The 27,052-nt window shown below is 43.0% G+C and overlaps 1 protein-coding gene across 2 annotated transcripts; it reads right to left on the bottom strand.

The window, feature by feature from the left end:
- Positions 1–1,372: 1,372 nt before the first annotated feature.
- On the bottom strand, positions 1,373–26,712 carry LOC133456896 (sodium-coupled neutral amino acid transporter 3-like). Of its 2 annotated transcripts, none has more exons than XM_061735587.1 (16): positions 26,337–26,712; positions 21,868–22,002; positions 21,695–21,764; positions 18,696–18,811; positions 12,540–12,613; positions 12,348–12,440; positions 12,183–12,264; positions 10,890–10,972; positions 10,654–10,712; positions 10,052–10,168; positions 9,784–9,863; positions 9,057–9,157; positions 8,508–8,632; positions 7,568–7,712; positions 3,022–3,125; positions 1,373–2,190 (listed from the first exon to the last, which is right to left on the bottom strand). In XM_061735587.1, the coding sequence occupies exons 1-16, from the start codon at positions 26,696–26,698 to the stop codon at positions 2,086–2,088; spliced, it is 1,851 nt and encodes a 616-aa protein (XP_061591571.1). In that variant the 5' UTR covers positions 26,699–26,712; the 3' UTR covers positions 1,373–2,085. The 2 variants fall into 2 exon arrangements, with proteins under 2 accessions (XP_061591571.1, XP_061591572.1); XM_061735588.1 differs by lacking the exon at positions 26,337–26,712 and adding an exon at positions 24,674–24,805.
- Positions 26,713–27,052: the final 340 nt, after the last annotated feature.

Raw genomic sequence — 27,052 nt, forward strand, 5'->3', positions numbered from 1 at the left:
AAAAGAAATGTCTTCAACTTTTGATGCCACAACGATGTAAAAATTCAAGAGGGTAAATGAAAACCGCAAGAAAATAGATGTAGGATGACTAATCGGTTGCTCATGACTTACTGATGATGTGTGTGTTGTAGAGCGCTTACAGCAAATGTCTTCATTAACTTTGGACTGCTAAAACACAAGATAGCGACCATTGGAGGTCCCTTTGCACATTAATAAAGTCGAACTCCATTAAATACATCTAAAAAACATCATACCAGGACCAAATGTGATGGATTAAAGAATCTGTGCTTGTCAGTGCCCCAGGAAACCCCCTGAGGCCTTGCGGGGATCTCCACTGCAAAGCCGTGGTGTTTTAACGCAGTTCATCCTGAAGATGATGGGTATCCATGATTGATTTTCAGCTTTGTCTCATATAAAACATGTCCAGTTTGTTGGTGTGGTGGAGGAGGAACAGCTCACGGACCAACTGTGTTCAATCTTCTGATTGAACACTTCTGATTCTGATGTATCCGCTACGTCCGGCCGGAGAAGCCCCACCCTGTCTGGTGAAAAGAAGCGGCCTGCTCACTCCTCAGTGCAGGGCCTCCCGGGGTTGGTAGAGGGAGCAATGCCCAGGACTGACACTTAGGTAGGAGCACTGGGTGATAAAATGGGGAAAAAATCGGGATAAAAATATTTTTTTTAAAAACAACAAAAAACTGTATCTTCATCTATGAGGAAGCAGCTGGAAAAGGGCTGAGTAAATATAGCATATATAGCCGCACACACCCTGTGTGTTATGATGCTGGACCCTGAGTAGCTGGATTCCACCACATCCAGTCGGTCAGGCTCTTTTGATAAAACTATATACTGTATGTGTCAATTTTATACTGAGAAAACTTTATTTTGAAATTATTTCACAATTTGCAGGCTGTTTTTCAGAGACTGTTAAACCATTTTAGAGATTCCGGGAAACATCCACAACACTTGTTGTTTCAAGTTCTGTGAGCAGACGAGCAGGAACCAGTCCCGGATAAAGATACGGTTGGGTTATTTTTGTCAGTTATACCGCAGGTATGGCACCAGCAAGTGATATGTAGCTCAAACGTTATAAGCCAACTTTGGCATATGGCCAAAACTGACAAATGTTGTGAGGGCGAGGTTGTGGCCCAGAGTCTCGGAGAAGACCGGGCTTTGGGCCAGGACTGAGTTGAGACAGCCAAACTCACCCACACTCGCAACATTCAAGGCCTGACGGGTTCCAACAAAAAAATGCTGACATTTGAAACAATCTTTGCTATCTGGGGAAGTTTTCAGAGCTTTAAAAGTGTCCTCACCAGTTTGTCAGGATGTCAACACATCGTAGTGTCATCACATATCACATTAAACATCACAGGTTTTGTAAAACTTTATTAAACAATGAACGTGTGCTGCTTAGCATAAATTCACAGACAAATCATTACAAATTAAGAGCTTCTCAGCTGTTTAAACTTCTTGTCAGACTATGGCTTATTGAACATTTCTCTCCAGTTTTCCATTTACTGCTCTGCAGAATTACAATATGAATACATAAATTAACTCATCTGCAAATCAATTTCCTTATTACCTCATATTGTCTCCAGCAAGCAGTAATAATTGCACTAAACATTAAGCACCGATGTTTGATTTCCTTTAACAGCATTCTGGAAGCACCTTTAGCAACAGAATTTTATTCATAAAACGTCACTTATCAGAAAAATCACCTTTTTGTTGGTTTGCATTCACAAGTTTGGCCAGTTTGCTGTTACAAAACACCACATGTAGCCTCTTTCAAAGCAATCAGATTTTAGTGGTTGAGGGGCCTCGATGATCTCCAGCTCTGCGTGGAGAACTGAGAGAGGCCACCCGTGATGTATCCCGGTGGTAAATGCAGCCGGCTTGAGTGAGAAAATAGAAGTCGTCACCGTGGAGGAACACGTTGTCCTTGTAATTAATGAAAACAGTCCCACCAAAGCCGGAGCCTTCCAGCAGTGGATGAAACCTTGTTCCTGTCCGGAGGACTGGGGGGGAGGGGCGCCGCAGCGGGCTGCTGATGCTCGAGGGTTGGAGGAGGGATGGGGTCGCACATCAGTGGCCACCAAGATTTCGCCTTTCGCCGCTCATCCAGTCGATCCCGATGAACGTCAGACTCATGATCATGAATATGAAACCCAATGAGGCGAAACACGCAGCCTGAAAAAGCCAACAAAGACGTGTCAGCGTTGCATCACAACATGCCGTCATCATCGTGCTGTTCTTTCAAAGAAGGATAGATGAGAGAAACACAACCAAGAACTCTGATTAATGTGAGTGAAATTTTGAGAAATTTTGAGAGGCTTGCCAACAGAAAGACGTGAAATAAAACAACCGTGTTGTTTTGCACCATTGAGACATCCACAACAACCACCAGGTTTATTAGTCGGTATTAGACGGCGTCTGCACTGGAAAGCAGGCAGAGCGAGACATGTGAGCTGCATCTCTCGGTGATACATCTCTGACAAAGATGCTTCGGGGCAGGTGCAGTGTTTGTAAGCACGTTGCTAAAGTTAGCTGCAGCTTAAAACATTACCATCTGAACCAAAACAATTGGACTCTGACCTGCAGCTGCGCTCAAAGTTGAATGACATTTCAGTATCACAACAGGCATTTGCTCAGCTAATCCACAGTTAAGCTGAAGCAACGTCAGCACTGACCTTATGGAGTCGATAAAACGTACATGGAAGCAAACGGCATGTGCGCAAAGAGGGAAATAAATCATCCACTGTAATAAGTAGAGGACATATGCACAGTGCACAGAGTTTTGAAAGGAGCTGACGGGATGATTTCACCTCAGCCATCTGATCAATTTAGTCTGGATTGTGCTGAACTGAATGATGTCGTGATGTAAATATCATCCACACATTGTTGAGGATACCAGCATTACAGGTATATTAATGAAAGCAGCATTGGGCATTTTGTTTTTACTTTTCTGACCAGTGCGAAAAACTTCTGTCTTCACCCAGAGGGGCGTGCATGCCTCATTACCTGAATCTTTGGTCTGGACTTCATTGGCTCCAGGCTGGTAGGGATGATGCGGATGTAGAACAGCCCGGGCAGGATGAAAATCAAGGTGGGAGCGGTGGTTGCCCCTAGACACAAAGAAAACGTGTGACAGGTTATATTAGTGAGACTATAATAACTATACCTGTGCAGGTTTTTTTTTATAGTATTTTGTGTGCCTCCTTTTTGGATGCCCCTCTATGAATCCATTTTGATCTCCCGCCTCTCCCCCTATTTTGTTTGCTGTTTTTTGTTAATTCACCATATTTGGTCCTGTTTATCAGTACTGGAGGATCTAAGGGGACGTTTTTCCAGAAAAAAATGTGGTTGCGTTCACAGAATAAACGGTGAATGTTCCTCTTCAGCCTGAGCTTATTTTTAACACACGCAGAGGCTAGCCGCAACCAGTCGCATATGCACAACAAATTCTTTCATTGCATAACAAAATTAGTCTCAGAACAATATTATAAAATAAGAGAGTTTTACTTTTCTGACAGTAAACATGTGGTGCCAAGAAAAGAAATGTATTTTTCTTTTCCTTTTATTTAAAACTTTTTCAAGTGTTGCACAGGGAGTATATCCTGTTGTGTTTTGATTGACTTAAGCATCAATATTTTTATTTATAATTCGGAATAAATCACTAACTAACTAATATTTTTATTTATTCAGGCCACCTGAAAGGTAAGATTGAGAAGGAGAAGGAGACTTACTTTGGGTTGGCCCTAAGCAAACCCCATGACATCCCCCTTGAAGAATTACGCCAAGATTTATGGTGTTAAACTGAAATCATTTGTATTACTTGTTGATGAAAATATTTTGGGTATCTTCTTGAAACTGGTGTCAGTTTTAAAAAGTTTGTTTATTGGGCCAACCTGGTTATTTCCTGGATCCATGCAACTGATGGGTGCATATACAATACAGACCAAAAGTTTGGACACACCTTCTCATTCAAACAAATGGGGAAGTGTGTCAGGCATGCCAGCTTCCACAAGCTCAGTCATTAATGTTTAATCATTGATTTAAGTCTGGTCACTTTCCAAAAACTGCATGAAAGTGTCTCATATCTCTGTGAACTTGTTTAGTTTCCCTTTGACAACATAAGTTAATTTCTCCAGTGCCAAGCATGACGCCATCTCCCGTCACCACAATCCAGGTGTAGGGCCTTCCGTATTTTTCCACCACAATGCATCACTCTCCTAGTCTGAAGCAAGGACAGATCATGGGTGCATCTTTGCGGCCAGGTGCAAAGTGATCAGGGTAAATGGCTAATATACAGAGCTGTGCCTCAAGGGGAACCACCATATTAGTAACATGTCAAATCATGTACGGTTACATCTTTCCAAATTGTTGGCATTCCCAAATGCAGTGCAGCAGAGCAACATCATCACTACATTTAGTACAGCTGCCAGGAGTGTTTGGGTGGTAGCGATGTAGTTTGACAGCTGTCACATAAGTTCTGCAAGCATTTTCCTACTCTTTCTGTAATATTTTTTCCTAAATTGTCTTGCCATGCCTTGAGTCTACGGTGGGAGTGTAAGTGGGAGTTGTTTTTGATCGATATCTGAACAGATATATTAAGAGAATGACATAGTGAAAGGTATGGCATAAGAAATTGTTCATTTCACATCTTGCTTAAATTATTCCTATTATTATTATTGCTATTGCTCTGTATTTGTTAAAGCATTGATTCAAACCAAGTTATCATCTCGCTCCGCCTTTCAATCTTAAATGAAGACCCTGGGTGGTATTTTAAAGTTAATCCATCCATTTATCCATCCATCTCCTTCCGCTTATCCAGAACTGGGTCGGGGGGGGGCAGTCTAAGCAGAGATTACCAGACTTCCTTCACCCCAGACAGTCTTCTGGGGAGACATAGTCTCTCCAGCGTGTCCTGGGTCTTCCCCAGGGTCTCCTCCCGGTGGGACATGCCTGGAACACCTCCCTAGGGAGGTGGGACATGCCTGGAACACCTCCCTAGGGAGGAGGGACATGCCTGGAACACCTCCCTAGGGAGGCGTCCAGGAGGATCCGATACAGATGTCCAAGCCACCTCAGCTGACTCCTCTCAATGTGAAGGAGCAGCGGCTCGACTCCGAGCTCCTCCCGGGTGACCGAACTCCTCACCCTATCTCTAAGGGAGCGTCCAGCTACCCTGCGGAGGAAACTCATCTCTGCCGCTTGTATCCACAATCTTGTCCTTTTGGTCATTACTCAAAGTTCAAGACCATAGGTGAGGGTGGGAGCGTAGATTGACCGTTAAATCAAAAGCTTTGCCTTTTGACTCAGCTCCTTCTTCAGCATGATGGTCCGGTACACCGACCGCATAACTGCGGACGCTGCACCAACCCATCATTCTCCCACTCCATCTTTCCCTCACTTGTGAACAAGATCCAGAAATGTTTAAACTCCTCCACTTGAGGCAGGACCTCTCAATCCACCTGGAGAAGGCACGCCACCCTTTTCCAGTGGAGAACCATGGCCTCGGTTTTGGAGGTGCTGATTCTCATCCCAGTGGCTTTGCACTCAGCTGCAAATTGCTCCAGCACATGCTGAAGATCCTCATTTGATGAAGCCAACAGGACAACATCATCTGCAAAAAGCAGAGATGAAATCCTGTGGTTCCCAAACCGCATTGCCTCCGTCACCCTTTTTAAAAAGGGGGACCACCACCCCTGTTTGCCACTCCAGTGGCACTGTCCCCTTCCTCCATGCAATGTTGCAGAGGCGTGTCAACCAAGACAGCCCTACGACATCCAGAGACTTAAGGTACTCGGCTTGGGTGATGGATGAGCACACCCCAGAGTCCACAGTCTCTTCTCCCTCAATGGAAGGCATATCAGTCAGATTGAGGAGATCCTCGAAGTATTCCTTTCACAGTTCAACGATGTCCCCAGTCGAGGATTCCCCTTTCTGAGGCACCGGAACTAAAGTCCTACTCCATGGCCTCGCCGAACTCCTCCCAGACCCGAGTTTTTGCCTCCAGGACTGCCCGAGCCGCGGCTCGCTTGGCCTGCCGGTACCCATCTTCTGCGTCAGGAGTCCCACAGGCTAACATAGCCCGGTAGGACTCCTTCTTCAGCCTGACAACATCCTTTATTTCCTTTGTCCACTACCAGGTTTGGGGATTGCCGCCACGACGGGCACCGGAGACCTTGCGTCCACAGCTTCGAGCCGCCGCGTCGACAATGGAGGCAGAGAACATGGTCCACTCGGACTCAATCTCCCCCGCCTCCCCCGGGATCCGAGAGAAGCTCTCCCGGAGGTGGGAGTTGAAGATGTCCCTGACAGAGGGCTCAGCCAGATGTTCCCAACAGACCCTCACAATCTGTTTGGGTCTGCCCGGTCTGTCCAACCTCCTCCTCCGCCAGCGTATCCAACTCACCACCAGGTGGTGATCAGTTGGCAGCTCAGCCCCTCTCTTTACTCAAGTGTCCAAGGCCGAAGAGCAGATGAAACGACAACAAAGTTGATCATTGACCTCCGGCCTAGGGTGTCTCGGTGCCACGTGCACTGATGGACACCCTTATGCTTGAACATGGTGTTCCTTATGGACAAACTGTGACTGGCAAGGAAGTCCAATAACAGCAGTGCACGCCCCTCCAGGTATCACAGTTTTGCCCACATGAGCGTTGAAGTCCCCCAGTAGAACAATGGAGTCCCCAGTTGGAGCACAATCAAAAACTGCTCTTAGTCTGGCCCGTCACCTAGGACCTGCTTGCCATGGGAGACCCTACCAGGGGCGTAACGCCCCCGACAACATAGCTTTAAGGAACCGTCGGTAAACACAAACACAATAAGCTGGTGGTTCAAAGAGACTTTAAAGTTAAAGGAGCTTGAGGCTCCTTTTAAGAAATGAGACTCTCTAGCGCCACCCTTCACCATGACGGCCGTTGGGGGTACTGCAGCCAACAGTGAAGCCGGCACGGGAGAACGGGGAGAACGTGCATGCAGCGTCATGTGACGTCACATCCGCAGCCCAGCGCGGGAAATTCGGGACCGAATTGCAGCACATTTTGCAGCACACAGCCTGTTCAAGGCAAAGGAGAGATACACTAGAGGGCTCATTCTTTTGGGTTTGGAACGCTTCATCTGACATTATTACTAGAAAACTTAAAATGATTTTTTTCATAAATCCTGCCTCAATCCGGCCTCAAGCTCCTTTAATTGGTTTGCAAAATGCACAAATATAACTCCACAAAATGAAATATAGGTAATAGTTGAATTTTGACTGGAGCTTTGCTATCAATCCATCCCTCCATCCTTTCTCTATACCTGCTTTAACCTATACAGGGTCACAAGGGTGTGCTGGAGCCTATACCAGGTCATTACAGGTAAAAGGCAGGGGTTCACCCTGGACAGGTCCCCAGCCCATCGCAGGGCCCCATGTATAGACAAATGACCATGCACACTCACACTCACACCTACAGGCAATTTAGAATAATCACCCTCATTACTTGCTGTGTTCCTTCAAATAAACATTTTTGCTCTCATGATCTCGATGCGTCTACATCATTAGTGTCTGACATCTCACCTGTAATGCCAAAAATGTCTCGAATGTTGGGAACCAGGATGACAAAGACGTTGACGGCAAATAGCAGACACAGAGCGATGAGGACGTGACGTAACCAGTGGAAGGGTTTGCCAGGAAACAGAAGCTGCAAGAGGGCACGGCGGATCTGACAGAAACAAAGATGTTAGGAGGCCCCACGTTGCTCAGAAAAAAAACAACAACAAATAAACAAGGACCAAGTTTGCAGGTATGCAGAACTTTAAGCTCTATGAACAAATTCCAATTTTGAAATAAATACGTGATAATATATTAATATCAAAAATCCGATCACAAGTGGACAACCTTTACGTAAGATCTGAACAATGGATTCAAATTCAGTCACTCAGAAGACGTTTGAAGGCGGTCTGGAATGTTTTTGTCCAAATTCACTTAATGATCTGAACACAAATGCATCCTGGGATCAATTCAAGGAGCACCTCATAAACTAATCTGTGGAAATGACTGTGATAAAGCTCTGGGTTACTTTTTCCCCATGTTCATGTTTTTTTACATTTCCATCTTTTTCCTCTCTTTTTTTCTGTCTTTCACCCCCAGTTTTTTGTAGTTGCTGTCCTGGCTTTAGAAGAGAAGATCTTATTACTCAAGATGCATTTTAGTACACATTTTAATGCCAGGTGTTAACGCAGGTGCTAATTGCTGGCCACTTGCAATTTAATACCGGCCACTTTCTCAAGATTCATGTTCATGCCAAGTCTAAACAGGACCTGAGGAAGACAGGCTGAAATAAAATGTTGTGTGTACTCAACCAGTTAAGAAGGTTCAGCACTGCAAAACCAGTCTCTAAAGTATGTGAACTCTCAGAGGAACTCTTAGGGAGTAAAATAATTCCCTGGAACCTAAATTAGACCCTGCTCTTTGCAGTGGAAAGGGGGCTGATGTTGTAAAAGAGTGTTTGTCTTACTGGAAACAAGACCACGGGTACAGTCAGAGTAACGGCCACCAGGACAGCCAGCCGGACACACAGGATCAAGGTGTCCAGAGGATCAACTTTGCTGTAGGTGTGGAGGAGCTCGGCCTCCGTGTTCGCTGCACACACACAAACACACACAGGATGGAGTTTCATCATTTCTAAAGACGTTCTCAAACCAAACCATAAACACTACTCTACATGTCTAACCCCAAACCTCACTCTAATTTTAATCCATATCTTCATTAAAATATTTTTTCTTATGGGAACTAACCAGTGTAGTTGAATGTCAAACGTGCAACCGTGACCTCAGTGTAAATCCACAACCTACTTATATGATCCTCAAACGGCCCTTGAGTCTCATGGGGCCCAGTATTTTAATCCCCATAAATCTAAGTCAGTTCCCTCCAATATAGTTGACTCACTGTTTTATCTTTCTCCATGCGTTCAATAAATCAAGTGCCCAACACAAATACCACAAATACCTTTATTATCAAAAGTGGCATTAAACTGAGTTAAGACGTAAAGAGGTGTTGCTCTCACCGTAGAAGGTCAGATAGCCAAAAATGGCAGTGAAGAAATACATGATGAACATGCCCAGGATGGAAACGTTGCCAATATTCTGCATCCTTCGCTTCGTTGGGCTTCAGGGGAACAACATGACAAATGTTTTAAACAAGGACAAGCAGGCCTCATCTTTGAAGACACATCCACCGTTGTTGCCATGGCACCAAAGTGGGAGAGAGAGAATACATTTGAAGTTTGTGGACAAACCCCAAGTTCACACATTTTAAATGTTTTCAGCTGACTTCTTCTGGTGTACCACCAATAAATTGAATGTGTCCAGTGGGTGCAGACTACACGTGTCATATGGTTGTTGCTCTGCGGCAAATTAGAGCAGAAATATGGAATATGTCTGAAAATCAGTCTGAAATCATCAGTATGTTTAGTGTTCTCTGTCTGCAACAGCTGGAAATTTTCATCAATGGCATCACATTTAACATCAATTTATTTTTTGTTTTTTTGCATAGTACCAAATTTTTCTGATTTGTGTTGTCATAAATCATATTTCCTCATTGTTGATGAAGACCTTTTTTATTATTATTGTGGACACCATCACACATTTAGGGGTGCAAGTTTAAAAAGCCAAAGAAAATGAAATGAAGATGTTTTTTGTTTTGATTTTTATTCCACCTATAACATTATTTGCATAGGTGCGGTAGAAAATGCATGAAGTGGGTGCGACCATCTGATATGGCGTGCATCTTACTTGCTCAGTTCTGTATAGATGGGAAGCACCTCTGGGTGACAAACAAAAGCAAAAGCCAGGATGGGGATGGTGTATGCAGTCTGTAAATCAAAACCACAGAGGACAACAAACTGAGGTACACGTGCAGTGGTGTGTGATGTGTAATATGATGCTTGCACGATTAGTTTCGGGCTATACATAAACTCAGAGCACGCTTTCAGCAGCGGTCATCATGCAGAAACAGTTCAAATCGTGTGTTTGCTTACAGTATAGGTATGTGTCGTCTTACCTCCTGGTTGATGGTAAAGAATTTGGCTGTGCACATGTCCTCAGAGATGTCTGCTATCACAGAGTGGTTGCCAAACACTTCTAGAGGACATGGGATGTTAAATCTCTTGTAGATTACCTGATGTGGCAGAGAAAGTCACTCCAATCAGTTAAACGTCACCTCTGGAAACAGAATCGCATTTTCTCTTTTGGAAGTTCAACTTCAATCTCTTTCCATTTTCTGTAGAATTAGATAACACTGCAGCTGCTTCCAAGACAGATACTACATTTATTTCCTGCTGAAAGATTTTAAGGTGGAACAAAAACATCTCAAATACACAGTTACATATTTAGTTTGCCCTTTCTGCACATTTGTGCAAATCAGTGCAGTTCTGACAAAGACAACTACTGTTCCCTTCCCTCTTTGCTGTTTTAACACCATCTGATGAATCAGGAGTTAATGTTGATAGCTTTAGTTTTAATGTTTTACCAGGGATATTTGATTGTGACATCAGTCAATGACCCTTTCACCCTTAACCCCCAGTAACCTCTAAACCCTAAGGACCTGAGATTGTAGCGCATATAACAGCCGTAGTCTTGAGATCCGGCGTTATGACAACTTACCGCAGAGAGAAAGAAGACCATGCAGGAGAGAGAGAAGCCACTGGTGTATCCCAGATACCCTGCAGAATTCAAGGAAATCACGCACAGATAAATGTCTGAAATACAAACCGACACTACAAACGAGCCAACTGAAGCTCTGTTCTGGCTGGACCTCCTAAAGAGTTGAAACAATGAAGGATCCTGTTGAACAGCAGAGCAGTACTGAGGAGTTGTTGAGGTGAAGGGAGGTGACCTACCCAGGTGCTTCATCAAGGCCAGTGGGAGGATGATGCTGGCTGTAACGATGATGATGAGGTAATTTCCATTCATGAACCAGTTGCTAGAAGCCGAACACAAGACAACACACACATATTAACAGTTTCCGCAGACGAATTGACTGAGAGTCTGCAGCCATGAGCATGTAATCTGTCTGGGCAGGTATGGATAGCATTTTGTTTATTGCATCGTACTGATGACTCAAATAGTGCTTATTTTCCACTTTTCAACACACTGGGGACAAAGTGTGACTGTTCGCTCAGACCTGTAAACACCATTAAAATAACTCGAGCCACATCCGGACTCAAATATACTTAATGGGATAGTTGAGAACTGTTATTGTTCCTCAACGAGACCTCTGATGGATGGCGGTAGTCGTTTGTGTCAGTGGTAAGCCACACAGCTGCCATGTTGTTATTTAAGTTAGCGCATCCAGTTACGACACTGAAAACGCTTCATATCCAAAAGCTCTGAAGAAATCCTAGTAACAGGTGTCCGCGTCAATGTTTTAGACCCATTCTGGGTGGATCACCTCAGCACCCGTTAGCACCGTGTGTCTGAAACTGGCACCAAGTAAAGAAAAATAAAATGCTATTTTGAGATTGTTTCACAGTGGTTATGTTCGGGTTGGGCATGAGTGCTCCACCACATCTCTGGCAGAGGCCGTGGACTCATAAACGCTGATGTTTGCCAGATCCAGAGATGCCTTCAAGCTTTTAGCTCACATGTGTCAAACTCTGCCGTAACTATTTATGTGGCCCTCTAGAGTGATAATTGTCTAATTAAAGCAGCCGTTTGCCATCATGCAACAACCTCCAGGACCGACACAACCAGCCCTTTGAGGTCTTTCATGATCTTGATGTGGCCCGAATGAGGCCTGTTTTAGCCGTTACTTGCGGCTTCTTCATACCTCATTGAGGATTTATCGTGGTAGTTTTGGAGTAATCAGGTCTGGGCACCAACAGTTATTGTCTATATACCTTAAACACTTTGAGATGAGTTTTTGTGCCATTTCCATAAGTCTTTAGTCTTTTATTTTGTTCTGCATGGTTCACATCAATAGATACTACTAATTTACAGGTTCCAATTAGCTCTCCCAGTAATAACCCATTAAGTAATCCAAAAAGAAGCATCCTCAACCTCTCTGACACCCCTCTACCATACCCATGAACAAAAAATCAACAAAAAGGTTTATACAATTAAAAAAAAGTTTGTTAAGTCTCCCCTCAGCACTGTAAAAAACAACATTTAAAGTGAAATGGATCGACACTCACTCCGAGGCAGATGTCTGACCAAGAAAGGCTTGGATGACCAGCGGTAACTCGTTCTTAACGATGAACAGGTAGCTTGACATGGCTGCAGGGAGAGAAAACAGAGATAACTGCTTACCACTGAACCACGACGTGTGACCACGCCTGCAGCACGTACCAGACTCTTACCTCCAATGTTGTGAAGCGTTATGATGACGCCTGCTATAATCTTTCCCGGGTGACCAAAGGCTCTGAAACCCAGCTGCTCATAAGCACGAATACCTGAAGAAAGCCATCAGAGATAATCAATTGGAAAGACACTGCGTTGGAGTAAAGGGTGAGCCAGTTCGAGAAGCAGAAACTGAAGTGAAGAGACCTTACCCACAACTCCAGCGCTGCGTAGCAGCAGATGGACGGAATAACAAGAAAGGCAGGCAATGCATGTGAGCAGGATCCTGGAACACAAAACACCACGTCTTAGTGGCTGATCACTGTCTTTGTGTTTGGTTTATATTATCTTTTTATGAGCTGGATTTTATATTTCATATTTAATCTCACCACCACCTCACCTGTCACTGTGAGAACTCCCAAAACGGAGTTGTAAAATCAAGTAAGCTTTATTTATATTATTTATTTATTATTACTGTAACACTTTTAAAACCAAAGTGATTCACAAAACAACCATAAAACACAACACAGTAAGCACAATAGAATAATGTTAATGATAATTAAATTTCATGTAACAATGCCCTTAAATGAAAATGTTAAAATGACAAAACCGGGGCGAGGCATTAGGCTGTAGCGATGTGTCGATGACGTTGATGCGTCAACTTCAAAATATCGTCCACGTCGTATTTTGTCGTCGACACATCGCCACGCACACCTGGGTCTCCCAAAACAAACAGTTTGCACTTTTGCAGAATAGAGACTGAAACTCCGACCTCCTCACAGCGTACCCAACAAAGCTAAAAAAAGACCCCCCAAAAAAGCCTTAAGTCATCAAAAGTCTGGGAATACTTTAAATTTAGACCCAAACGCCTTTTGGAATTGGCAAACCAGACCAGCACAACAGCGATGTTGGAGCATCTAAAGCGGAGGCACCCCATTGCATAGATATGTACACGTAGATGCCTCACTGAGCGCTGAATCACACGTCAACGCTGCCGCCATCTTGGATGTGGCAAAAAGTGGAGCAACAGGAGAAAATGCCTCATTCATGTTCTGCTTGGAATAGTACCACCGCATTATATCAGAAACGAAATCCAGATTGGGTCTGAGGGTGTGTTTTTTCTGGAGGGCCACATTCAAAAAACACAGTTTAGAATTGACAATCACCATTTTATGTTGATGTCACAAGTTCACACTCACAAGTGTGTGTGTGTGTGTGTGTGTGTGTGTGTGTGTGTGTGTGTGTGTGTGTGTGTGTGTGTGTGTGTGAGAGAGAGAAAGAGAGAAAGAGAGAGAGAGAGAGAGCGAGAGAGAGAGAGAGAAAGAGAGAGAGAGAGAGAGAGAGAGAGAGAGAGAGAGAGAGAGAGAGAGAGAGAGAGAGAGAGAGAGAGAGAATGATAGAGAATGAGAGAGGGTGAGAGAGTGTAAGAGAGAGTGTGTAAGCAATGATATTAAACTGAATAAATTAACACTGACATTATCAGTGTGTAAAGAAATTAAAGGAACAACAATCAAGTAATAATAGTGATAATAAATCAATGACATATATGTAAGAGGTTAGTAAATATAAACATACAATGGCTCATTTAATAAAGTTAAAAGGTTTTTTATACTAAATGGAGTTAGTTAGATTATATACAGGAACCACATGGAATGAGAGAGGAAGAATAATACAGAAGGGAGGAGAAGGAAGACTCAAAGAGAAGAAAAAAGGAGGGAAAAACAAAAACTATAATCATATTTCATAAAATAATTAATAGAAATGTTGTCGTTGGTGCTTGTTTCATTTCCAAATATATTAGTGTTTGTGTGTGAATGGATCAATGCCGGAAATTAGCTTAAAACACTTTATGAAGTTCGGTCCATTTCAATGTATTAGTTTACTGGTAAATTTGCCACATCCAATATGGCGGACACGGTGACGTATCACAGCAACGGGCCAACCTGCTGAATGAGGTGTCTGTTTATGTTTATGCAGAGCTGTTAATAAAACACTCTGTTTTATGGATAAAGCACTCTGTTTTATCCACTGCTCTGGTCTCTGCCCCCTTGTCTCTCGTGGACGGGACAACAGTAATTGCAAAATATAATTAGCAAAATAATTGCAAAACGAAAGTCACATGATCAAATTATGGTCTGCCTCAGCTCCTACATTTGATGTTTTCTGCTCATAACTCCGTTTACCCGGCATAAAAAAAACCTTTTTTTTTTATCAGTTAGCAGAAGCTAAAGATTTCGATTCCTACCGAAAACAACTTTTCTTTTAGTTCCAGCCGCCATAGAAAGGGTCTTTTAGTGATTAGACTTTTTTATGTAATAAAAATGTGTATATTACTGTGAAACAGTGCCCTGTTTTATCCAAATATGTTATTATTGTTTTTAACACGTTCGGATAATATGCAGTGCATTGCGTTTTTTTAATCTTTTGTAATATTTTACAGGAGAGGTTTTTTTTGGGCTGTAACAGTAAACAGGCTGGCCTCTTTATCTTGTATTCTATATTTTTATTTTGCTGTGCAAAAGTGTGTTTAACAAATTATATTATCAAGGATTTTTTATATGTATTTGACACATTATGGTCTTTATAAATCCAACAACAGAAAAATAATCGTTAGAATAATCATCCAATCACTCATTAGATTCGTCAACTAATTAATAAAATAATCGCTTGATTAATCGTTTTGAAAATAATCATTTACTCCCAGCCCAGCGAGGCATTGTGTTTCTTCTGCGGGGAGAAATAAGCCAACAGCATGAAACCAGTACATCTCTGGCCCGTCTTACCACGAACAGGGAAGTCATGTTAGTCAGCCACCTGAGTGGAGGGAAGAGGGAACCTCGAATGCAAACCTTTCCTTTTCAGGAGCAACGTTTAATAAATATCACATTGGTGGCAAATATCGCAGCACTGGTTAGGGGGTACGTGGCGCCGTTATAGAACACGGTCCCGATGATAACTCAAGTCCACATTCCTTATGCCGCTGCAATGTTGGCAACCGTCCAAAACCTCCAAACATCTTGCCCACAGCCACAGAGTGGACTCCTGCACTTCCCAGAGCTCTGCCCTCAGGCCCGGCGCACCACAGGGACATGTGTTGGGTCCACTCCTCGACTCCATCCACACATACAACTGCATATCTACTCATCCTTTTAGAGATGAAATACACAGAGAAATCGCTGGTGTCTATGAACATCGAACAGATCGGATTCATTTTCTTTGGGAGGCGAGGAGTCAACACTTATGCTAAGCACCTTGAGAAGGCAGTGCGTCTGAGGAGAGCATCGGAAAGGTTAACCAAGGCCCAAAACTATGGAGATTAAACTGTCCAATGCCAATCAAAAGCATGGAGGAGAAGTTGATAGTAGCTATGGCAAGATTCCCACTTATTTTGATGATCCTTCACTTATTGGGAGAGCATCCAGAAGAATGAAGTTTGGAGGAAGGTGGCAAAGGTTGAGCCGCGGATGTATTTTTTGTTTGCTAGGGTTATGTGGTAAAGTTCGTTGTTGGTATTCATGCATTACAACAAAACAGCAAAGCTGAATTGAAATAAACCCTTGCTGTGGCTGTGATGTGAGATTTTTAAGTCCATGCTTCCAGATCAATAAAATGCCTCCATGCAATACAACAAGGAAAGCAACGCTCATGGTACAGTCGACACGTGACATTAGCAATCCATGTACCGGTACGCGGTTGCTGTAGCTAAATATTACCGTAGACAGGCATCAGAAACACAACAGAATTGATTCAAAACTTTAAAAGACAGGAGGAAGAGGTCTCGCTACTGTAATAAGGAGGTGGCATGGGTGTCCCACGTGGAAACCCCCCCCCCCCCCCCCCCCCCCCAAATTAATTAAAAAGGGCTCTAGAGAGACTTTTCTTCCTCAAAAAGGCCAGAGAGGGTCGACCTCTACAAAGCTGCCAGTAGAAGCTATAATGGTGTCCTATTTAACACCTGATTCAGGAGCTGCTCAGCAGCTGACAGAGGAATGGCAGACGGCCATTAAAACAAAATTAAACAGTCACTGGATTCCCTGTGATCCCTCTAGAGGACATCTACAGGTGAGAGCAGGACATGCAACTTTGAGGGCAATATGGATTCTTTCCACCAACTGTTGTCGCTACGGAAACCTACACTCCCAGACTCCCATAACTTCTACGTGACAGCCGTGACTTAGGGTCATTTAAGGTCAGTTACAGCAGAACAGGGATAATTAATAGCTCGTGGGGCATCACATGCTATGTCAATATATGCAGTTTTTCCAATGTACTGTTGATGCTCTTTACTCTGTTTTGCGACAGTCCACAGCTTATATACTGGCATTTGTTTTGGCAGTTTATCATGAGTGTTTCTGTTCGAGCGTAAACAGTATACACTTTTCTTTTCAATGAGAGACTGTTTGATAAAAGAAGGTACCATAAAGATATTTAATATTTATTTTCTATTAAGCATTTTTTACATGTTGAACACCTGATTCATCAAATTGCTCCGGCAAAGGCCGATAAAAATTGACGCATTTAAGCCTGGTACTACACTGATGCCAGTGTAGCGGTATGTTAAGTGTGCTTGCATGAGTGCACTTTCAAGTTTTCCACGTGTGTAAAAGCTTTTGGCTTTCACGGTCTGCCTATGACGGAGATGGCCACTTGGATTTGCGCACTTCAGTGACTTGAAACGAAATTCAGACTTGGGATTTGAGATTTGTTCAATTTTCTACCACAGTTCCCCGTTTGGTCGTCATCCACTTCTCTATCATCAGAAATAATCTCATGCATGTGCACCCTGACCCACAAGCCTTGATGAAAATAGCCATGACGGCTGCCTCACGCATGACTGCAGTCCCACTCCGGGATAAGCTCTGACTGCAGCCGCCACATACGTGGGGCAGATAGAGCAACTTTGCATCCAACTTACTTTGCGGAATAAAAAATACTGAATCAAACACATATAATTTAATCAAAGACCTTAAACCCTAATCAGGTCTGTCATTTCATAGTTAAAAGAAGTCAACGTTAGACCCATGGATGTTAGCAAACTGTAAACTGATGAGTATTTGCTTGACCTGCTGGTTCACAGTTCACATCGAGAGCAGACTCGACAGTAATTTAACTGTTTCAGACAGAATTAGGGATTCCTAGACAAATCACACACACTGCTTGCAGCTAAATGAACAGACACATACAAGACTATCTCAGAAAATTAGAATATTGTGATGAAGTTCTTTATTTTCTGTAATGCAATTACAAAAACAAAAATGTCATACATTCTGGATTCATTTCAAATCAACTGAAATATTGCAAGCCTTTTATTATTTTAATATTGCTGATCATGGTTTACAGCTTAAGAAAACTCAAATATCCTATTTCAAAAAATTAGAATATTCTGGGAATCTTAATCTTAAACTATAAGCCATAATCAGCAATATTAAAATAATAAAAGGCTTGTAATATTTCAGTTGATTTGTAATGAATCCAGAATGTATGACATTTTTGTTTTTTTAATTGCATTACAGAAAATAAAGGACTTTATCACAATATTCTAATTTTCTGAGGCAGTCCTGTATAACAGAAATTGACAAATTAATTATCAACAAATTTAATTTATTTGGAAATAAATAGGCTCCTGCAGACCCCCGTGATGCTGCAGATCATTGAGCAGGTATACGTGTAAGTTTTGTGGAATATATTTATTCGTTAGATACATTGAAATGAAGCAGTACTGGCCCCTAAACAACAAAGTTATTAAAGATCAGTGGGAATAGGTTTTTTTTCAAGGGCAGGATTCCTGGAGGTATTGTCTGTTTGTTTTCCAAGCTGAGTCCTCGGAAAACTAAAAGCCTGTTTGATCTTGGATATGACATAATTTTTCGACCTCCCACTTGTTTTCTTAGTCTTTTGGAACGTATCATTAATGATCTCCGTTCTGCTGCAACCATCTGAGGCTAACTGAGCATCATTTATGAAGAAAACATGCTTCACACAAGTGATAGAAAAGACAAAATAGGCTCCTTTGAATCCAAATATGAGCTTTCTTATGCAAATCAACAATAAAATAACACATATAGTTTTTGATGAAACCATGAACTCTTCTAAGAGAGTCATGTTCACCCCAAATAATTTAAAACTATCTAAACGCAATTGACTAAGATCTGTCTCTTTAATATAGCATCCATTACTTTACATCGAACCTCATTTAATACATGGATCTGCCGTGTTTAAGGCAACAGAGTGTTTTGCAATATTTACCTTGACTGCTCTTGTGTTCACTGAATGTTCTTTTCAGGTAACAACACACGACCAGGCACGTGTGTCTGTGTATTACGTTCGGTTATGCTCTGTACCAAAGAGTGTGCATGTGTGTGACTCACAGGAAAAGGACGATGCCGGTGTTCGACATGGCGTACGACAGTCCCAGGATGCCGCTGCCCATGATAGCGTTGCTCAGGTTGAAAACAGACATCCCAAAGGAGGTTTTTCCCTCAAACTGGAAAAGATGTGACCAGAACATTCACTCAATGAATATATCTAAGACATTGAAGGGGTTTCTCTGCATTTTATCTACAAGATTAATTCAAGCTGGAAGTTCACGGCATACTTATTTTAGCCAGTTAAAAGGAGAAAACCTACCAAACTAATGACGTATATAGAGTAAAAAGCTTCTAAAGCACTGGAATAAAACTCACAGAAAATAAAGTTTACTCATATAGCAACTGTTCTGGAGAATCACAAAGTTATACCAAACAGATATGACCACATTAAAATGTCAATCCTCAAAGTTTCTACTCTACTGCTTTTTGTTGGGTGCGGAAAACAAGGGATGATCTTTGACTTGAGGAAGAGTGTGGCTTGAAGATGTCAGAGTTGACGCCCAGAAGTGTGTCTCTAGGGAGCATTGTTAACTTGAATTACATCCATACAGGCACGGATAGCCAGTGGAGGTCGACGATTACTATGTGACCGTGTCGGTTGGTGGAAACCCAGCAGGCTAAGAATAGAAGGATTGCTGTTTTCAAATGATATGGTCCTTTGGCGTAATCAAGCAGAGATCTCCAACAGCCTTTGGGGCAGTTTGCAGCAGAGTGTGACGCAGATGGGGTGAAAATTAGCACCTCCAAGTCTGAGGTGGCTCCTATGGCTCTGACCGGCGGGTCGAGTGCTTCCCTTTGGTACGTCTGGGTCAGGAAGTTCACTCTGGATCCTCAAATACTTTGGCCCCGTTTACACGGGGCAAAAACGGAGGCGTTTTCATGCGTTTTGGCCGTTCGTTTACACGAAAACGGAGGTCAAAGCCCCCAAAAACGATCATTTCTGAAAACTCCGGCCAAAGTGGAGATTTTCAAAAACTCCGTTTTCACGTTTGCTTGTAAACGGAGAAAACGGAGGAAAACGGAGATTTACGTCACATTATGCGACAGAAACGTCACCAGCAGCGTCATGAGTGCGACCTGTGTTTACAATTTGTTTGGCCACCGTCAATATTTTCTTTTATTTTACCTGTTTTAAATTCTCTCAGACTCTCGTTCCGTCTTGGAAGTAAAGCCTGAATTATGGTCCCGCGTTACACCAACGCAGAGCCTACGGCGTAAGGTACGCGGCGATGCGCGCCGTACGGTGTGCGTCGCCGCGTACCCTACGCCGTAGGCTCTGCGTTGGTGTGACGCGGAACCATAAATCAGCCTTCACTGGAAGTTACACGTGTCATTTGTTGATGTTTTTTCCAGGATTCTGATTGGCTGGCATGACGTTAACAGCGTTTTCATGCGGGTCCGTGTAAACGAGGATATTTTTGAAAACGTAGAGGGGAAAATATCCGTTTTTGTAAATACCCGGCTACGTGTAAACGTGGCCTTTAACCAGTTATCTGATGGTTTATGATGTTTTATGATAGTTTATACGAAGGAATTTTAAGGTTCTGAGAAGCAAACCACCTCATGAAGGTTACTGGAGACCAACAGCACCGCAAAGCCAATGAGGTGGTTTAGCTCAAAAAGAAGAAGGACCAGGACTGAACCCTGGTGTTCTCCCTGTGGGAGGGTCACGTGATTGTTGTTGTTGTTGATAACATCTTGAAAGAGTGACTGTGGAGGTAGTATTTGACATCTGGTCCTTCCCTTTCACAGTCCTACCAGTTCAGTCTCAAAATAAAATGTGTAATAAGGTCGTCTAAATGTCCAAATTGCGAGAAAGTAACATTTTCTTTGATAGCTGTTTTGTACGGGCCAGCATGAATTTATATTAGAACCGAACCGTGTGGGGGGTGGATGGTTTCCAGTTTGGGCAGCTTCCTTGAGCTGAGACTTTCTGCGGTCATGACGCAGTTTGCAACCAAGTGTGAAGCAGCTGGGAAGATAATTTGCGCCTCGAAGTCTGTTCCTTTGTTGAGAAGGTGTAGATTTTCCACCCTGGGTTGGAATTGAGTTACCGCCCCCTTAAATGGAGGATTTGAGATACCTTGGGGGGGGGGTCTCCTCCATGAGTGGAAGTATAGCAGAACGGTAGATTAAAGGGGTTGAGGACGCATCTGCAGAGATGAGGACTATGAGCTGCTCTGCCGTGGTGAAAACAGAACTGAATGAAAAAGGGGAAGGTGCTCGCCAACTCTGGAACGTCACCAAAAGAACGAGGTTGCAAGTACAGGCTGCCAAAATGAGCTGCCTTTAAAGGGCGGCCGGCTAAACCTTTAAGGACGGGGGGAGGGGCTCAGGGTAGAGTTACTGCTCCTGCACCTCAAAAGAAGCCGGCTGAGGTGATCAGGGTGCCTGCTGTACGTCTTCCAGAGGGAGTTTTAGCGAGTCGTCCTCAGGACAGGCCGAGAGGACTTTGTCCCAGGTAGAGCCAGAGGAGGCTTGGAGGCCAGGAGGCCTGGGGTCTGGGGTCTGGGGATCTCTGATCAGGAGGTTGTGCCTGATGGCCGGACCGACGGATGGATGGATTTTCTTATTCCCATGTCTAACCTTGAATGATCATGAAAATGAATATGAGGAGTCCTTGAGCTGGCCGGCTCTTTTGAGATGGGAACTTGATTCTTTGGGATGACACTCTGTATCTCAGCACCACCGTCCGACTCCCTTATTTCCTTTTAAAAATGTTTTAATACGCAGCTCTGCAACAACAGCTTCGTGTTGGGATTCACAAAAATGCAAAATATGAATTTTACAATTCATAAAGTTAAGTGTAGGCGTGTAATGAGTTTGGATTATGTATTGTGCACCAATGTAGCAACTCCACATTGCAGAGGGGGGTTTCAGTGGATCTATCCTCGTTCCTCGATAATTTTAGGACGTGATGATAAAACTTCAATGATTAAATAAATAAATAAGTCAGTTCCTGATTTATGAACAGACCGGGAGGTCGCTCTGACACTCACGTCTGTGAACTGAGGTCTCTTTGAACCATCGTCTTTGTGAGGAAGGAAGGTTTCTTCCTCTGGAGAGACTCTGATCACAAAAAAGAAACAATGGTTAGTTTTCTTTGAACATTTGAACACACTTAGATTTCCACAAGTTAACTGAAAGCCAACGAAGACGCATGGAAACCTACCCTGTCTCCACAGGCATGGCAGCTTCATGGTGAGTCCCATTGGACAGTTTCTGCAGCTCCATGTTCACGGCAGCTCCAGGAGGTCGATGGGCTTTTTCTTTGTAACCAAGTCCAAGTGGTATTGCTGTGTGACTTCTGGAAAAGACAAAACAATGTTTTGTGTTGACTATTAATGTAATCGCAGAGTGACCCGATGAAATGATCACGATAATATAGTTTATTTATCTAAAATGCATCAGAATCTGATACGAGTCAACTCTGGAAGAGGAAGACGGTGTGTTTCTGCATGGGAGAAGCATGTGAGTAACGTTAACAGATGCATGGGACCCTTCTGCATCAGTCATGTGACCTTTTTCGAGCCAGCGGCGGTTGTGTGCTGGGGAAAGTCTCTGAAGTCCACCATCTGTCTTTAAGATTATGTCTAGACTTTTCTGAAGATGTGAAAGGCAGGGTAAGCGATTTCTAGATGCCATCTCCTTTGTTGATATTTGAAAGAAAACAGCAACAAAACACAGAGAGCTAGCTCCTCCCTCCCCTGAGGAAACACACCCCATCACAAAGTGTCCAGCCTCTCCACCCTCCCCTACTTCATGTGCATGGACATGAGCATGAACCCTCCCCCTGATGGCGATTGGCCAGAGCAATGTTTGTGATTTGGGGGCAGGCTGTTCCCCTCTGTTTGGGTCCACATTACGGAGCCAGAGATAAGCGTGCAGACCTGTTTTTGTTTGTTTTCCTTTTTTTTACGGTCTATTCATGAAAAGGGCAACAAGCAGAGGGGAGGAAATATTCACTGCATGTGATAAAAGTTCTAGTTCTAGAAACTATAAAGAATTGCCTACCCCACCTTTAAAGTTAGAGTCACTAACCTGAGAGCTGCTCATGGTGGTAGCATCAATGCTACATAAGACATGTTACTGCTTCAATCACTTCTGAAGAAGGAATCATTGATGGATTTTCCTGTGTTTCTCTCATTTCAGACTTGCAGCGGATGCCACCCCCTAACACCCCCCCCATATCACCCTTACATATACGTTTAAAAAAAAAAAAAGCTTCATACAATGATGAGAAAACTGGCTTATAGGCTTCTGGCCTGTTATTGCTGGTACCTGAATATTAAAAAAAAAAAAAAAAAAAAAGGAATCATTGATGGAAACATGTCACTGGACATTTAGATGCTAACACTTTTATGAATTGGTTGTGTAGGAAGTTACCCACGGTTAACATTTGCCCTGGACACTGATGTTGGTAAATGTCGCTGCTGCGTTTCACATCATGTGTTCAAAGTAAGAGTCTGCACTGAATATGACGGCCGTTGAACTGTATCCAGCAAACTCCACTGAGCAGCGACGTGTCTGTGCTGATAAGGGCGCGGAGAGAAGCCGGGTCCGGGCCACTTCAGTGGAGGTATCTGCCCTGCAGGCCTCAGCAACAACAGACGGAGCGATAACGGCTGAAGCTGACCTCCCTGCTCAAACACGGTTGCCGCGGTTTATCAGACTTTGACATTTGTACATCGGCGGTTACATGTGCTCTATTGTACTTTCACCAAGCAGACGCAAGTTTTTATGCCGGTTTTAATTAAGAAATGTGTTGTTGGCGCCGTTAAAAACTCGTCTTTCAGTGCTTTTGTTATAACTGCATTGTTGTCATTAAACAGCAGCTGTTGGAGCTCCTGTATCTCTAAACCCATAATCTCCATATCTACATTAGAAACGCGTTAGTTATTGTCTCATCTGGATGACTTCAAGACACTTTTTATTTTTTTTATACAATTTAAATACAGGCTGAAATCTGTTCACCATGCAAACGTACAAGTCTGAGAAAAGACTCAGAAACAAGACAGTGACGAAAGTAATCAAAGCATTTTTTTCTCTGGCCGATGCTGTGATCTGACATCGTCTGACTCTTGTGATGCAGGTATCCACTCCCAGCCAACGCTCCAATCACATCCAGCGGTTTGTGGCCAGCGCTTTTTTTGGCCAAAGAACCATTTCCAGCTGTAAACAGATATATCTGTGATGAAGCGTGTGTTTTCAGCAGCTCGCTGACCAAATATTTGAGCACCATTTAAAGTCTCGTGAAGAAGAAAGTACACGATTGCAGCGAGTGAAATATAATTAATTAACTGATCTCTAGAAAGGTTTTTTCAGGTTTGTAGCATTCAGGTGTTCACAAAATGCCAAGGAAGAAAGACATCAGCAAAGATCGTAGAGAAGCAAATGTTGCTGTCTGTCAGTCTTAGAAGGGTTATAAAGCTATTAAGAGCCGATCTTTCCACGCCGAGAAAGATTATTCACATTATGATAACGTTTAGATCATGAACACCCCAGCAAGTTCACCCAAAGGTCAGCCTTTAAAATCCTCAGGCAAACAGAAAACACGTTTTAACGGATGTTAAATGTTTCTGACATCCTGACTAACGTGGAGATGTTTGGCCATAACTCAGAGCGACAGTCGCTGCGACTCAAACGCGCCACATCCGCACTAAAACACCACACAAGCAAGACGTGGAAGTTCCACATCGAAACACCTCTCTAGACCAAAATACCCGAGAGCCAAACGTGACAAGGAAAGCTCGGCTGAAACTTGGTCCCGGGACGGGGCGATGAGCCCAAACACGCCAGCAAAGCCGAAGAGGGAAACGTTCAAAGTGCCGTTTGTGTCCACTCAAAAGTCCAGAACTCAAACTACCGTAAAACAAATTTCTGCAAACCACATACAGACCACTTTTTAACGTCCTAGTATTTAACACCTTTGCCGCGGAGGAAACAACTTCCATTCCAGGTTTTGTTTTCACACTTACATTTGTATTCGAGACGTTTGCGACGCAGCTCTGAAATATTCCAGAGATGTTTCAGAAACCCGCTAACGCCCGCAGCGTTTGCTCTGCAGTCTTGAACAAATGTTCCAGCCAGCCCCCCTGAAACCCTGGAAGTCTGCAGGGTTCAGTGGGATCACGTGCGGGTCCCTCAGAGGATAAATTTGTAACAGTAGCTGCTTCGTGCACACATTTCTTCCAACCTTCGCGTTGCTTTCCACTGGCTGGAAGTGTTATGGACTCAGTTTGATACACGTGGTACTGAAAGTAACCCATGAACAGCCGCACAGGAGCTTCATCTGCCGCTCTGGACGCGCTGTGAGGAGTCGTGTTGCTCGAGCTCGAGCTCCACAAACTTTAGCAGAAAGTCTGTGAAGTCCAGGTGTGAACAGAGGGTCGAACCCTCGACACATTCTGCTGAAAATCTCCTCAACATGTGAAAATAGCTGAAGTATCTCAGTCTCAAAGAAAGAAAGTTGATCATTTCAAGAGTTAAGTTTTATTTCTAAAGGATTTTGCTTTTCTTTTGTTTCCTACAATCCTTAAATCTTGTAATGTGGTTCACACAGTACAAACCATTTGTTTTTAAAATTGGTGGTGCAGGATGTAGTCTGCATGTACATACGGGACAATGTGTGCCTGAACGAGGCACAGCCGTCTTTGCCTTAGAAGGAACGTGTAGATCGGTAGCTTACGTAACACTGTCACTTTTATCATGCGTGTCTCTTAAATGAGCGGCGTGCTGACGGCTAACTGAATCAGATGAGGCTCCTGTTTATATGAACATCAGGAGGGCCACTTTTTTTCTTGAGTTTCTGTCCTTGTGTCTTACTGTATATATACATATATGTGTGTGTATATGTATGTGTGTATATATGTATGTGTGTATATATATATATGTGTGTGTATGTGTATATTTATATATATATATATAAATATATATATATTTATATATATACATATATATATAAATATACATATGTATATATATATATATATATATATATATATATATAAATATATATATATATATATATATATATATATATATATATATATATATAAATATATATATATATATATATATATATATATATATATATACACTGTGGATACATATATATATATATATATATATATATATATATATATATATATATATATATACACACATACATATACACACACACACATATATATATATATATATATATATATATATATATATATATATATATATATATATATATATATATATATATATATATATATATATATATATATATATATCCTGAAGGAAGGTCTCAAGAAAAATAAGTAAAGAAAAGTTTATCCATAACAAAAACTTTCCATTTTCTTTCAGTTCCAAGACAAAGCTGAAGCGTATTAAAATAAATAAATAAATGATCAATGACTTTACAGAAAAAGTGAGAGCAGAAGCCGGCAGGAACTGTTAAGACTGATCATAGTTGGAGAACACACCCTAGCGGGGCACACCCCAACAACCAAAGCTTGATAAACCTGTCAAAATTAAAGCCTCTGGGCTTTTCTCCCATGATCCTTCACTCTTCTTGAGTAGACCCTCTTGAACCCAAACCACGTGGCAGCACAGCAGTTTCAAGTGAGCCAGAAGAAAGGAGAGACTTACCTCGAGAAGCGGGTCGGGGTGTCAGCCCGGGAGCACACGGGGCCACCGTTTGGGTCACCTCCTGGGATCAGAGGTGCAGTTTGGGCAGGCTTGTCTTGAATTGTTGGGCTTTTTTGGAGCCCAGCTGAGAAGCACAGACTAGAGCAGCTCGGGGAAAGGTTGGGGAGAGGGAGCAAACGTGGGAGCAGGCAGTTGGGAGGGAGGGCTGCTGAAAATAACGGTTTCAGGTTTCTTGTGATGTCACGCGTGGAGGCACTCCTCTTCCTTTCCAAGAAAAGAAAAACAGAAACGAACTTACTGCGACTGTCTGCAGCTGATGGATGGCTCTGTGGGGAATTCACATGCTCGTATGGCCTGCTCATACACACTGGGCCTATTGAATCTTTTTCCATGTTTAACCTCCCCTCCCGCCCCTCCCACCCCGGCCCCCCACCCCTCCCACCTCTCCCCGCCTCTGGCCTGTGGAAACAGTGGAAGTGTGGTGAAGTGATCATCCCAGGGTTGCGCAAGAAAATGGCTGCTGGTGGGCAGATCTGGACTCCAACCAGACTGGAAAAAGCTTGCTGAATGAGATCGATGTGGAAAAGTTCCACAGAAAAGCAAACACACAAACCACCGGCGCTGAGAGGCGTCCGACGTGACCTGCGGCCGAGCGGTCCCGACACAGGTGCTCCGCCACGGACGCGTTCCCACGTCGTTTCCACAGAAACGGCCTG

The sequence above is a fragment of the Cololabis saira genome, chromosome 12, assembly GCF_033807715.1.
Source record: "Cololabis saira isolate AMF1-May2022 chromosome 12, fColSai1.1, whole genome shotgun sequence".
In the NCBI taxonomy this organism is placed as follows: domain Eukaryota; kingdom Metazoa; phylum Chordata; class Actinopteri; order Beloniformes; family Belonidae; genus Cololabis; species Cololabis saira.

Coding starts and splice junctions, on each gene's coding strand:
- LOC133456896 (XM_061735587.1), bottom strand. CDS start 26,698: ATGAGCAGGCCATACGAGCATGTGAATTCCCCACAGAGCCATCCATCA. Junction 12,614..18,695: donor ACCGGCATCGTCCTTTTCCT/GTGAGTCACACA, acceptor TTTGTGTTCCAG/GATCCTGCTCACATGCATTG. Junction 3,126..7,567: donor AGACATTTTTGGCATTACAG/GTGAGATGTCAG, acceptor CTTTGTGTCTAG/GGGCAACCACCGCTCCCACC.